Genomic DNA, 13,931 nt, shown 5'->3' on the forward strand with positions numbered 1-13,931 from the left:
CACCTAACCCGCATATCTTTGAACTGTGGGAGGAAACTGGAGCACCCGGAGGAAACCCACGCTGACACGGGGGCAAGGTGCAAACTCCACACAGACAGTGACCCGAGCCGGGAATCGAACCCGGGTCCCTGGCACTGGGAGGCAGCAGTGCCAACCAGCGTGCCAGCCCACTGAAATTCCTTTGATATCTCTTCTCTTTTAATTTGTGATCTAATGGTTTATGCGCGTGAGGGGTGTGAATGAGTTGAGTCTCTGTTGCGCTACAACCAGATTTGGGGTTTTGGTGTTGAATTTCTCAGGTTTTGCTTTCCTGATCTCTCCTTTAGGGTTTGTGAGCTGGCATGCACTCTCACTTTTACAACTTATGGTAAAGTAACACTGAGACCTAACGGTTAGGTTAGTGACCCCCCACTCTGTGAACCTGGACACATTAAATATATTGGGCCACCTTGGGTAGTCTTCAGAAGGGTTCACTGAATCGAGATTCTGATTCCAAACAAACGGATTATTTTCATGGAATCTCAGAACCCCAACACAGCAGAAGGAGGCCATTTGGCCCATCGAGCTTGCACCAACCACAATTCTACCCAGGCCCTAATCCCGTAACCTCTCAAATTTATCCTGCTCGTCCCCCTGACACCAAGGTCAATTTAGCATGGTCGGTCGACCTAACCCGCACATCTTTGGACTGTGGGAGGAAACTGGAGCACCCGGAGGAAACCCACCCAGACACGATGAGAATGTGCAAACTCTGAGGCTGGAATCGAACCTGGGTCCCTGGTGCTGTAGGGAAGGCAGCAGTGCTAACCACTGTGCTATGGTGCTGCCCAGTTTGTTTAAATAACAGCATTCAGGATAAAGTAATCAGCCTGATTGGCACCTAGACCTTGATTTCAGTCACTCCCTCCACCCCCGATGCACAGTGGGGGAAGGTGGGGAGTCCGGGGGAGATTTTGGGGGGGTATGTATGTCATGGGGGAGAGTGGGGCATGTTGGAGTGAGGTGAAGGGTTGGTCATAGGAGCCTGATTGAGTGCAGATAAAGTCTATAGTGTGGGTAGTGGGTGACCCCCAAGAGAGGGCCAAACTGAATTAACTTCAGAGCTCAAAGCCTGTCACATAAGAACATAAGAAATAGGAGCAGGAGTAGGCCAACTAGCCCTTCGAGCCTGCCCCGCCATTCAATAAGATCATGGCTGATCTGTCGTGGCTCAGTTCCACATTCCCGCCCTCTCCCCATAACCCTTAATCCCCTCTCTTATCAAAAACCCATCAACCTGCGTCTTAAAAATATTTAGCGAGGCAGCCTCCACCACTTCAACGGGCAGAGAATTCCAGAGATTCACCACCCTTTGAGTGAAGAAGTTCCTCCTCAACTCCGTTCTAAACCGCCCCCCCTTTATCTTGAGTCTGTGCCCCCTAGTCCTACTGTCCTTTCTGAGCGGGAAGAGTCTCTCCACCTCTATCCTATCCATCCCATTCATCATCTTATACGTCTCAATGAGATCTCCCCGTTCACCCGTCCTCATCCCCAGCTAGCATGTTAGAAAGAAAAGTTGTGTTCGGGTGGAGATGTACATCTCCCCAAAGAGATTTTGGTCTGTGAGTTGGAGAGGTTAAGGGTTATGGGGAGAGGGCGGGAAAGTGGAACTGATCCACTTCAGATCAGCCATGATCTTATTGAATGGCGGGGCAGGCTCGAGGGGCTAGTTGGCCGACTCCTGCTCCTATTTCTTATGTTCTTACGAGATGGGTTAGTGTCAGGATTGTGAAATTATATTCTTTCTTGGGCTGTGAGTGCTGTTAGCTGGCTCAGCAGTGGTTGTCCATCCCTGTAGCCCTTAAGCTGAAGAGGCCATTTCAGAGGGACAGTTGAGAGTCAACCACATTGTTGTGGCTCTGGAGTAACGTGTACTCCAGACCAGGGTAAGGATGGCAGATTTCCCTCCCTGAAGGACATCGGTGAACCTGATGGGTTTTTCCAACAATCGATAGTTATCGGTCACCATCACTGAGATTGGATTTCAATCCCAGAACTCTAGTCTAGGCCTCTGAATGTCTAGCCCAGTGACGTTAAAAGTTTGACACATATCCACAAACACGCACGCACACGGGAACACACGCACGCACACGGGAACACACGCACGCACACGGGAACACACGCACGCACACGGGAACACACAGTGTCTGTGTGTGAATGCCTCAAATATTGTTTCCAACAGTGCAGAAATACAAGTTCAAAATTTAACAGGAATGAGAATCGATTGTAAGATGTTGAATATAAAAAGCTTCCACATTTCCATTCATCCTGGAATTTTCTCTGATCGTGTTTACAGTATATTTCAAATTCCCTGGTCCCCGACAGGAATGTAGCTGACAAGTCTAAGAGGAAGCTTCCTCGGAATTCACTGACCATGTGGGATCTGTCTCATTTCCCCTGGGAACAAATCCCGGTGTTTATTGAATGAGTTAGGGTGGTAATTTACCAAAATTTACTGGACTCTGGGATGGTTCCTGCAGATTGCAAAACAGCAAATGTTACGCTGCTGTTTAAAAATGGAGATAGACAAAAGGCGGGTAACTATAGGCCCATTGGTAAGATGTAGCATGGGTTCATGAAGGGCAGGTCATGTATGACTAATTTGGTGGAATTCTTTGAGAACATTTCATGTGCAGTAGACAATGGGGAACCTGTGGATGTGGTGTATCTGGTTTTCCAGAAGACATTTGAAAGGTGCCCAACCAAAGACTGCTATTTAAGATAAAGGTGCATAGTATTACGGGTAATGTATTAGCATGGATAGAGGATTGGGTAACTAACAGAGAACAAAGAGTAGGGATAAATGGGTGTTTTTCTGGTTGGCGATCACTGACTAGTGGTGTGCCTCAGGGATCAGTGTTGGGACCGCAATTGTTTATGATTTACAGAGATGATTTGGAGTTGGGGACCAAGTGTAGTGTGTCAAAACTCACAAAATAAGATGGGTGGCAGAGCAAAGTGTGCAGAGGAATGCTGAAAGCCTACAAAGGGATATAGACAGTCTAAGTGCCTGGGCAAGGGTCTGGCAGATGGAGTACAATGTTGGTAAATGTGAGGCCATCCATTTTGGCAGGAGTAACAGCAAAATGGGCTATTGTTTCAATGGTGAAAAATTGCAGCTTGCTGCTGTGCAGAGGGACCTGGGTGTCCTTGTGCATGAATCGCAAAAAAGTTGGTTTGTAAGTACAGCGGGTAATTACGAAGGCAAATGGAATTTTGTCCTTCATTGCTAGAGGGATGGAGTTTAAAAACAGCGAGGTTATGTTGCAGCTGTATAAGGTGCTGGTGAGACCACACCTGGAGTACTGTGTACAGTTTTGGTCTCCTTACTTGAGAAAGGATATACTGGCACTGGAGGGGGTGCAGAGGAGATTCACTAGGTTGATTCTGGAGTGGAGAGGGTTGGCTTATGAGGAGAGACTGAGTAGACTGGGGCTGTACTCATTGGAATTCAGAAGAATTCAGGCTCGAGGGGCCAGATGGCCGACTCCTGCTCCTAGTTCTTATGTTCTTCTGTTTCCTCTTGCAGGTTGTGCACCATGACCCATGTCGGAGTGGAGCAGGACACTGGAACAGTCTCTTTAGGTTCAAACACCTGGCTACCGGCAACTACTTAGCTGCAGAGGTAGGAAGATTGTACAGTTCATCTATAAATACCCTGCCTCCCCATGCTGTCTTGGGGCAAAGGAGGTCAAAGGATACGGGAGGGGGTGGGGGCGGGAGGTGGATGATCAGCCATGGATCATAATGGAGCAGACTGCAAGGGCCAAATGGCCTCCTCCTGCTATGGTCTCCATTCCTATGGCAGTAATTACATTGAGCTTGTCTTGAAGTGAATTTAAACCATTTTGATAGAAGCGAAATCCCGATTCTGGAGATATAAAAGCAAAAAGTGCTGGAAAAACTCAGCAGGTCAGGCGGCAAGTATGGAGACAGAAAGAGATAACCAGAGAAACCCTACAGTGCAGAACGAGGCCATTCAGCCCATTGAGTCTTTACTGACAACAATCCCCACCCATATAGGGCCTATCCCCACATTTACCCAGATAGTCCCCCTGATACTAAGAATGGAAAATCCACCGAACCCACACATCTTTGGAGTGTGGGAGGAAAACCGGAGCACCCGGAGGAAACCCACGCAGATACAGGGAGAACGTGCAAATTTGACACACAGTGACCCGAGGCTGGAACTGAACCCGGGTCCCCGGTGCTATGAGACAGCAGCGCTAAGCAGCGTGTCACTACTGTCAGCGGAATTATTCCTGGAAGGAAGTATCCATTCGTCACGTTGATGCCAACATAGAAAGCCAGAGGAACATTCATCCCCAACTATTCTCTCTGTCTGTCCCCCTGTCACAGGCTCAGGAGAAAGCTCGATCACAGACGCCTGAACCTCTGTGAGCCGCAATCTCTGAGATAATCCACTCCCCGTGTTAATTTTGTCCTGTAACTTTATAAATGTGCTGCTTTGGTTTCAGGTTAATCCGGATTATCACAATGATCAATTAGAACCAAAGGGAGTGGTGGTAAGTGCTCTTGTGTGGCTTCCTCTGTGCATGGCAGTCCCCACTCCCCACTCCCCACCTCCTCCCTCACCCTTCCCCCCCCCCTCGACACCCTGCTGTGTTGATGGAGTGAAAGTTGAACTTGACTTTGTGACTCCAAAGTGAGAGTGTTGCAGCGTCCAGTGTTTCGGCGGCAGCGTGCCCTGAATAGTGCCCCTCCACCCTCTCAGTCTGCCCGCGTGCGCGCACACACACGGCTGCTGACAGATCCCCCGAGTCGAGTTGGACCTTCTCTCGGCGAGGCACCACATCCCTTTGGACGGTCAGCCGCTTTGGATCTTGCTGTGCGGCTAACGCTGCCTCTTGTTTCCTTTTGTTACAGAGCGAGGGGGACGTGTTGCCCGCTAAAAACAAGTGGCAGTCGGTGGAGAAGATTATGTACACCCTGGTGTCGGTGCCCCATGGCAACGACATTGCTTCCCTCTTCGAACTGGACACCACCACTCTCCAGAGGGCCGACTCCCTGGTCCCCAGGTAACCTCCGCCTTTTGGCCAACACGTCCATTAGTCTGGAAATGTTGTGTCATGTCTTTTTTCTCGCTGTAATTGCGCAGATGAGTTGCGTTTTACGTGAAACATGGAGAATAGGAGCTAGAGTAGGCCCTTCAAGCCTGTTCCAATCTGATCATGGCTGACCCTCAATCTCAACACCAAACTCCAGCGCTCTCCCCGTATCCCTTTAGACACGGTTTGGTGTTCACCCCTCTCTGTGGTCGGGAATTCCACTCCCTCCGAGTGAAGAATTTCTCCTCATCTAAACGGGGTAGCGTGGATAGAGGATTGGTTGTCAAATAGGAGGCAGAGAGTGGGGGTCAATGGGTGCTATTCGGATTGGCGGTTGGTGACTAGTGGGGTGCCCCAGGGGTCGGTGCTGGGGCCTCAGCTATTTACCATTTATATAGATGATCTGGAGGAGGGAACCGAGTGTATGGTGTCGAAATTTGCTGATGACACCAAGATTGGGGGAAAGGCAAATTGTGCGGAGGGTGTGGAGAGTCTGCAGAAGGATCTAGATAGGCTGGGCGAATGGGCCAGGAAATGGCAAATGGAATTTAATGTTGGCAAGTGTGAGGTGGTCCACTTTGGTAGGAAGAATGGTAGGAAGGACTATTACTTACGTGGCGAAAAACTGCAGCAGGCGACGGTGCAGAGGGACCTCGGGGTCCTTGTGCATGAGTCGCAAAAACCCAGCTTGCAGGTGCAGCAGGTGGTCAGGAAGGCGAATGGGATGCTGGCCTTCATAGCGAGGGGGATTGAATATAAAAGTAGGGAGGTCTTGCTGCAGCTGTATAGGGCATTGGTGAGGCCGCAGTTGGAGTACTGTGTGCAGTTTTGGGCGCCGCACCTGCGCAAGGATATTTTGGCCCTGGAGGGAGTGCAGAGGAGGTTTACTAGGCTGATACCGGAGTTGAGGGGGTTGAGCTATGAGGAGAGGCTGAATAAACTAGGCTTGTACTCGTTAGAGTTTAGAAGAATGAGGGGAGATCTCATTGAGACGTATAAGATGATGAATGGGATGGATAGGATAGAGGTGGAGAGACTCTTCCCGCTCAGAAAGGACAGTAGGACTAGGGGGCACAGCCTCAAGATAAAGGGGGGGCGGTTTAGAACGGAGTTGAGGAGGAACTTCTTCACTCAAAGGGTGGTGAATCTCTGGAATTCTCTGCCCGTTGAAGTGGTGGAGGCTGCCTCGCTAAATATTTTTAAGACGCGGGTTGATGGGTTTTTGATAAGAGAGGGGATTAAGGGTTATGGGGAGAGGGCGGGAAAGTGGAACTGAGCAGCGACAGGTCAGCCATGATCTTATTGAATGGCGGGGCAGGCTCGAAGGGCTAGATGGCCTACTCCTGCTCCTATTTCTGATGTTCTTATGTATCCCGAGACCGTGTCCCCTGGTTCTAGGTAGATTTGCCTGACCGGTTTATCTCATTTGCCCGTCCCCCTTACTTGGCGAAACCACTTCACCTAATCTTTACGTTGCACTAGGGAGGCCATTCGACCCATTACGCCTACACCAGCTCATCGAACGAGGAATCTCACCTAATGCCAGTCCCCTGTCTTTCTCCCTGAGACCGGCACACTCTTCCCTTTTCAATCCAATTCCTTCTTGAGTGCCTGGATTGAATCTGCCTCCACCACACTCAGCGTATCCCAGACGTTACCCTTCAGTGAGGTTTTCCTCCTGTCCAATTGCTCCCTTTTCCAGTTACTGTAAATCTGTGTCCCAGCGGGGATGGTTTTATCCGCTACCTCTGGATCTCCCAGAATTTTGAACACCTCGATCAAATCTCCCCTCAAGTGTTTGTCCCACAGTGAGGAGAGGGCCAGCCTCTCCGATCTCTCTCTGTCACCCCAACGCCTCATCCCTGGACCCACCTTTTTTGCGCTCTGTGGTGCCAGATGGGTTGGGGTGAGCTTTCTTTGCGTTTGTAGGGAGTGGGATAGCTTGATTTTGGGATTGGACGTAGCTCGGCACAACATTGAGGGCCGAGGGGCCTGTACCGTGCTGTAATGTTCTATAGTAGTTAGCACTGCTGCCTCACAGCATCGGTCATCCGGGTTCGATTCCCGGCTCGGGTCACCGTCTGTGTGGAGGCTGCACATTCTCCCCGTGTCTGCGTGGGCATGCTCCGGTTTCCTCCCACAATCTGAAAGACACGCTGGGTAGGTGCGTTGACCTGAATAGGTGCCGGAGTGTGGCCACTAGGGGATTTTTCACAGTAACTTCATTGCAGTGTTAATGTAAGCCTGCTTGTGACGCTAATGAATAAACGAACCGTAACTGGATGTGAATAATGGGATAGTTACAAGATTTTCTTTGGCTTTTTCACACAGCAAAGCCCATTGTCACCTGACCCAGATTGCCAGAGCTAAATAGTCAGTCTTTTCAAAGTGTGCTGTTTTGAATCTATGCAGAAAGATGTAGATTGTAGCAGATATATTCAGTTGATCTTTCTCTACACCCTAGCTATGGCTGTAACACTACATTCTGTACCCTCTCCATTTCTACTCAATGAATGATATGCTTTGTCTGTATAGTGCGCAAGAATAGCACTGTATACTAATACATAGAACCCTACAGTGCAGAAAGAGGCCCATCGAGTCTGCACCGACCACAATCCCACCCAGTCCCTACCCCCATATCCCTACATATTTTACCCACTAATCCCTCTAACCTACACATCCCTGGACACTAAGGGGCAATTTCTTAGCATGGCCAATCAACCCAACCCGCACATCTTTGGACTGTGGGAGGAAACCAGAGGAAACCCACACAGACACGGGGAGAATGTGCAAACTCCACACAGACAGTGACCCCGAGCTGGGAATCGAACCCAGGACCCTGGAGCTGTGAAGCAGCAGTGCTAACCCACTGTGCTACCGTGCCGCCATGTGCAATAATAAATCAAATCAAGTCAAAAATTTGCTGGGCAGAGCAAAGAATGAATATTTTGAAAGTGGTAGTGTGTGTGTGTGTTAAGCCACACATGATGTGGAGATGCCGGTGTTGGACTGGGGCGGGCACAGTAAGAAGTCTCACAACATCAGGTTAAAGTCCAGTAGGATTATTTGGAATCACGAGCTTTCGGAGCACAGTGGGTTAGCACTGCTGCTCCACAGCTCCAGGGTCCTGGGTTCGATTCCCGGCTCGGGTCACTGTCTGTGAGGAGTTTGCACATTCTCCCCGTGTCTGTGTGGGTTTCCTCCGGGTGCTCCGGTTTCCTCCCACGGTCCAAAGATGTGCGGGTTAGGTTGATTGGCCGTGCTAAATTGACCGTAGATGCGTAGGTTAGAGAGGATTAGTGGGTTAAATGTATACGGATTGGGGGGTAGGGCCTGGGTGGGATTGTGGCGGGTGCAGACTCAATGGGCTGAAGGGCCTCTTTCTGTACTGTAGGGTTTCTATAATCTCATCAGGTGAGTGCAGCCACTCCACATACCTGACGAAGGAGCAACGCTCCGAAAGCTCGTGATTTCAAATAAATCTGTTGGACTTTAACCTGGTGTTGTGAGAGTCGTCAAATTGCAACGCTCGTTCACCTACAATCAGCAGGGGTTTGAGTTGAGGAACATTTCACTGCCTGATTTTGTCCATCAGAGCTTCGGCTTGCTTTGATTTCATTGAAATTTGCAGTTAACTGGAGTAAGTTTTGTACTAATTGTGGTTTCTCTGCAGGAATTCCTACGTTAGACTGAGACACCTCTGTACAAACACCTGGGTGGCCAGCAGTAACATCGCGATAGATGTAGAGGAGGAGAGGCCAGTCATGTTGAAGGTATGGGTTTACAGTTGAAAACTCAACAATGTTGACCTTAACTGTCTGGCACCACATGTGGCTCAGTGGGTAGCACTCTCGCCTCGTACTCAGAAGGTTGTGGGTTCAAGTCCCGCTCCAGAAACCTGAGCAAAGAATTGAGGCTGGCACCGCAGTGCGGTACAGAGGGTGTGCAACACTGTTGGGAGGTGCTTTCCTTCAGTTAAGACATTGAACCAAGTTCCTGGCTACCCTCCTCGGGTGAACGTACAGGACCCCACAATGCTATTTGGAGAAACGTAGGATCCCGACAGCACAGAAAGAGGCCATTCAGCCCATCGGGTCTGCACTGACCCTCCAAAAGAGCATCTCACTCCTCCCACAGTCCAAAGATGTGCGGGTTAGGTTGATTGGCCATGCTAAGAAATTGCCCCTTAGTGTCCAGGGATGTGTAGGTTAGAGGGATTAGTGGGTATAATATGTAGGGATATGGGGGGTAGGGCCTGGGTGGGATTGTGTTCGGTGCAGACTCGATGGGCCAAAGGGCCTCTTTCTGCACTGTAGGGTCCTACCCTCCTTTCTGCCCTATCCCTGTAACCCCGTGCATTTACCATGGCCAATCCAACTAACACATATTGGGACTGTGGGAGCATCCGGAGGGAACCCACGCAGACATGGGGAGAATGTGCAAACCCCACGCCAACAAGGCTGGGAATTGAACCCGGGTCCCTGGCGCCATGAGGCGGAAGAACAGGGGAGTTCTCCCCAACGAGCCGATCCTTCCACCAGAATCACTAACCCAATATCTGGTCTTTATTTCGTTGCTCTTTTTTGGGATCTTGCTGTGTGCAAATTGGTTACAAAGTTTCCTTCCACGAGAAGAATGACTACATTTCCCAGACACTTAACTGAGCGTGAAGTGCTTAGATTGGCAGTGAGATTGTGAAAGGGGGCAATGTAAATACACACCTTCCTCACCCTCACCACTTGGTTTATTGTAGAGCCTTCGGCCTAGTGGGTAGGATAGACCGAGTTAAACGGCTGGTGGGAAATGGGAGGCGGTGTAAGTTGAACTGGTTAAACTCCTGTAGTTCACATCCACACACACACACTATATATAACAGGGCTTGGGTTTGATTCCTGGGTTTGGATCACTGTCTATGTGGAGTTTGCATGGTGTCCCCGTGTCTGCATGGGTTTCCTCCGGTTTCCTCCCACAGTCTAAAGATGTGTAGGTTAGATGGATTGGCCATGCTAAATTGTCCCTTAGTGTCTAAAGATGTGTAGGTTAGGGTGGATTGGCCATGCTAAATTGTCCCTTAGTGTCTAAAGATGTGTAGGTTAGGGTGGATTGGCCGTGCTAAATTGTCCCTTAGTGTCTAAAGATGTGTAGGTTAGGGTGGATTGGCCGTGCTAAATTGTCCCTTAGTGTCCAAAGATGTGTAGGTTAGATGGATTGGCCATACTAAATTGTCCCTTAATGTCTAAAGATGTGTAGGTTAGGGTGGATTGGCCATGCTAAATTGTCCCTTAGTGTCCAAAGATGTGTAGGTTAGGGTGGATTGGCCATGCTAAATTGTCCCTTAGTGTCCAAAGATGTGTAGGTTAGGGGGGATTGGCCATGCTAAATTGTCCCTTAATGTCCAAAGATGTGTAGGTTAGGTGGATTGGCCATGCTAAATTGTCCCTTAGTGTCCAAAGATGTGTAGGTTAGGTGGATTGGCCATGCTAAATTGTCCCTTAGTGTCCAAAGATGTGTAGGTTAGGTGGATTGGCCATGCTAAATTGTCCCTTAGTGTCCAAAGATGTGTAGGTTAGGGTGGATTGGCCATGCTAAATTGTCCCTTAGTGTCCAAAGATGTGTAGGTTAGGTGGATTGGCCATGCTAAATTGTCCCTTAGTGTCCAAAGATGTGTAGGTTAGGTGGATTGGCCATGCTAAATTGTCCCTTAATGTCCAAAGATGTGTAGGTTAGGTGGATTGGCCATGCTAAATTGTCCCTTAATGTCCAAAGATGTGTAGGTTATGTGGATTGGCCATGCTAAATTGTCCCTTAGTGTCCAAAGATGTGTAGGTTAGGTGGATTGGCCATGCTAAATTGTCCCTTAGTGTCCAAAGATGTGTAGGTTAGGTGGATTGGCCATGCTAAATTGTCCCTTAGTGTCCAAAGATGTGCAGGTTAGGTGGATTGGCCATGCTAAATTGTCCCTTAGTGTCCAAAGATGTGTAGGTTAGATGGATTGGCCATGCTAAATTGTCCCTTAATGTCCAAAGATGTGTAGGTTAGATGGATTGGCCATGCTAAATTGTCCCTTAGTGTCTAAAGATGTGTAGGTTAGGGTGGATTGGCCATGCTAAATTGTCCCTTAGCGTCCAAAGATGTGTAGGTTAGGGGGGATTGGCCACGCTAAATTGTCCCTTAATGTCCAAAGATGTGTAGGTTAGGGTGGATTGGCCATGCTAAATTGTCCCTTAGTGTCCAAAGATGTGTAGGTTAGGGGGGATTGGCCATGCTAAATTGTCCCTTAATGTCCAAAGATGTGTAGGTTAGGTGGATTGGCCATGCTAAATTGTCCCTTAGTGTCCAAAGATGTGTAGGTTAGGGTGGATTGGCCATGCTAAATTGTCCCTTAGTGTCCAAAGATGTGTAGGTTAGGTGGATTGGCCATGCTAAATTGTCCCTTAGTGTCCAAAGATGTGTAGGTTAGGTGAATTGGCCATGCTAAATTGTCCCTTAATGTCCAAAGATGTGTAGGTTAGGTGGATTGGCCATGCTAAATTGTCCCTTAGTGTCCAAAGATGTGTAGGTTAGGTGGATTGGCCATGCTAAATTGTCCCTTAGTGTCCAAAGATGTGTAGGTTAGGTGGATTGGCCATGCTAAATTGTCCCTTAGTGTCCAAAGATGTGCAGGTTAGGTGGATTGGCCATGCTAAATTGTCCCTTAATATCCAAAGATGTGCAGGTTAGGTGGATTGGCCATGCTAAATTGTCCCTTAATATCCAAAGATGTGCAGGTTAGGTGGATTGGCCATGCTAAATTGCCCCTTAGTGTCCAAAGATGTGCAGGTTAGGTGGATTGGCCATGCTAAATTGTCCCTTAGTGTCCAAAGATGTGCAGGTTAGGTGGATTGGCCATGCTAAATTACCCCTTAGTGTCCAAAGATGTGCAGGTTAGGTGGATTGGCCATGGTAAATTACCCCTTAGTGTCAGGGGAACTAGCTAGGGTAAATGCATGGGGATAGGGCCTGGGTGGGATTGTGGTCAGTGCAGACCTGATTGGCCGAATGGTCTCCTTCTGCACTGTAGGATTCTATGATTTTACATAGAACATTAATAACAGTAACAACTATATACGCAATGTAGATTCAATGCTCACAGTTACGCCTCGAGGATCTAACTGCTGGGACAAGCCCAGACAAGCTGTAGTGAAGCCCAAACTCGGTTCCCAATTGGTCAGTCCAGGTCATGTGACTCTTTCGGATAATTACCCCCTTAAAGGGGCCAAACACCCCAGGATCCCAAACCGTGAGGCATAGAACCCTCCGGTGCAGAAGGAGGTCATTCGGCCCATTGAGTCTGCACTGACGACAATCCCACCCAGACCCTATCCCCATAACCCCATGCATTTACCCTAGCTTGCCTCCCTGACACTGAGGGGCAACTTAACGTGGACCTGTTTCGATTCCTGGCCTGGGTCTCTGTGCAGAGTTTGCATATTCTCCCCGTGTCTGCGTGGGTTTCCTCCGGGTGCTCCGGTTTTCTCCTACAGTCCAAAAGACGTACTGGTGTGACGTGCTAAATTCTTCCTCAGTGCCAGAGTGTGGTGACTGGGGGATTTTCACAGTAACTCCATTGCAGCGTTAATGTAAGCCTACTTGTGATACTAATAAATAAACTTGAGATAAAGGACTTTTTTTTCCCCAATTGTTCCCTTTCTCTTTACTGTTTTTAGTTTAATCTGATTGAAAATATGGAATCCCTACAGTGCAGGAAGAGGCTATCCGCTCTATCGGGTCTGTACTGACTCTCTGAAGGAGCATCCTACCCAGACTCTCCCTTCTGCTCTATCTCTGTAAATCCCACACATTTACCACTGCAAATTTAACCGCACATCTTTAGAGTGAGGGAGGAAACCCACGCAGACACTGGGAGAATGTGCAAACTCCGGGCAGACAGTGACCCAAGCCGGGAATCGAACTACGTCATATTTCAAACTCCCTCCAGTTGTGATGAAAGGTCACGGACCTGAGACATTGGGAGGAATTAATGCCCGGAGCAACCGATTGGGGATCTGGTAGAGGCTTTTCTCTGGGAAGAACACAATAGACCAACTAAAATACTTTGCTCTTTTCACCTAGCATTTCCATCTTTCTCCATGGCGGCACAGTGGATGGCACTGCTGCCTCATGGCGCCAGGAATCCGAGCGACCATCTGTGCGGAATCTGCACATTCTCCCCGTGTCTGCGTGGGTTTGCTCCGGATTCCTCCCACAGTCCAAAGTTATGTGGATTGGCCGTGCTAAATTGTCCCTCGGTGTACAATGAAGTGTAAGTTAGGGGGTTAAATGCGTGGGGTTGGGGAAGAAAGTCAGTGCAGATTGCTGTGACGTTGTCTATGAGTCGCAGGGTGACTCTTGTCTCGCCCGTTAGATTGGAACGTGTCCGACCAAAGAGGATAAAGAAGCCTTTGCGATTGTCTCTGTCCCTCTGTCGGAGGTCCGAGATTTAGACTTTGCGAATGACGCCAGTAAGGTGCTCTCTGCGACGGTTCAGAGGCTGGAGGATGGTACCATCACCCAGAACGAAAGGAGGTCAGTGACTGCGTTTGATAATCTCTCCTAATTCGCAGGATGGACAACACCAAATGGGGTCGATTCTCACCTTTACGCCCCTGTCCATTTCCTCCTTATCTACTGTAAGGAAATCAAAATATTGCGGATACTGGAAATCTGAAATAAAAACAAATAAAAAAACCTCAGCAGGTTAGACGGCGTCTGTGGAGAGAGAAACACAGGGAATTAAGTATGTAAGAAATAGGAGCAGGAGTAGGCCATCTAGCCCCTCGAGCC

At 48.9% G+C, this 13,931-nt stretch overlaps 1 protein-coding gene across 1 annotated transcript in view; it reads left to right on the forward strand.

Annotated features, from left to right (window-relative positions):
* The window catches only part of LOC145355587 (inositol 1,4,5-trisphosphate-gated calcium channel ITPR2-like), a 171,685-nt gene that overhangs the window by 82,844 nt on the left and 74,910 nt on the right, over positions 1-13,931 (forward strand). Inside the window, exons 9-13 of the mRNA XM_080207836.1 lie at positions 3,569-3,664; positions 4,518-4,562; positions 4,927-5,078; positions 8,782-8,881; positions 13,513-13,673. Of these exons, the coding sequence (XP_080063962.1) occupies positions 3,569-3,664; positions 4,518-4,562; positions 4,927-5,078; positions 8,782-8,881; positions 13,513-13,673 (554 nt within the window). The remainder of the gene's footprint in view (positions 1-3,568; positions 3,665-4,517; positions 4,563-4,926; positions 5,079-8,781; positions 8,882-13,512; positions 13,674-13,931) is intronic.

Source organism: Carcharhinus amblyrhynchos, chromosome 19 (genome assembly GCF_965287045.1).
Source record: "Carcharhinus amblyrhynchos chromosome 19, sCarAmb.v2.hapA, whole genome shotgun sequence".
NCBI lineage: Eukaryota > Metazoa > Chordata > Chondrichthyes > Carcharhiniformes > Carcharhinidae > Carcharhinus > Carcharhinus amblyrhynchos.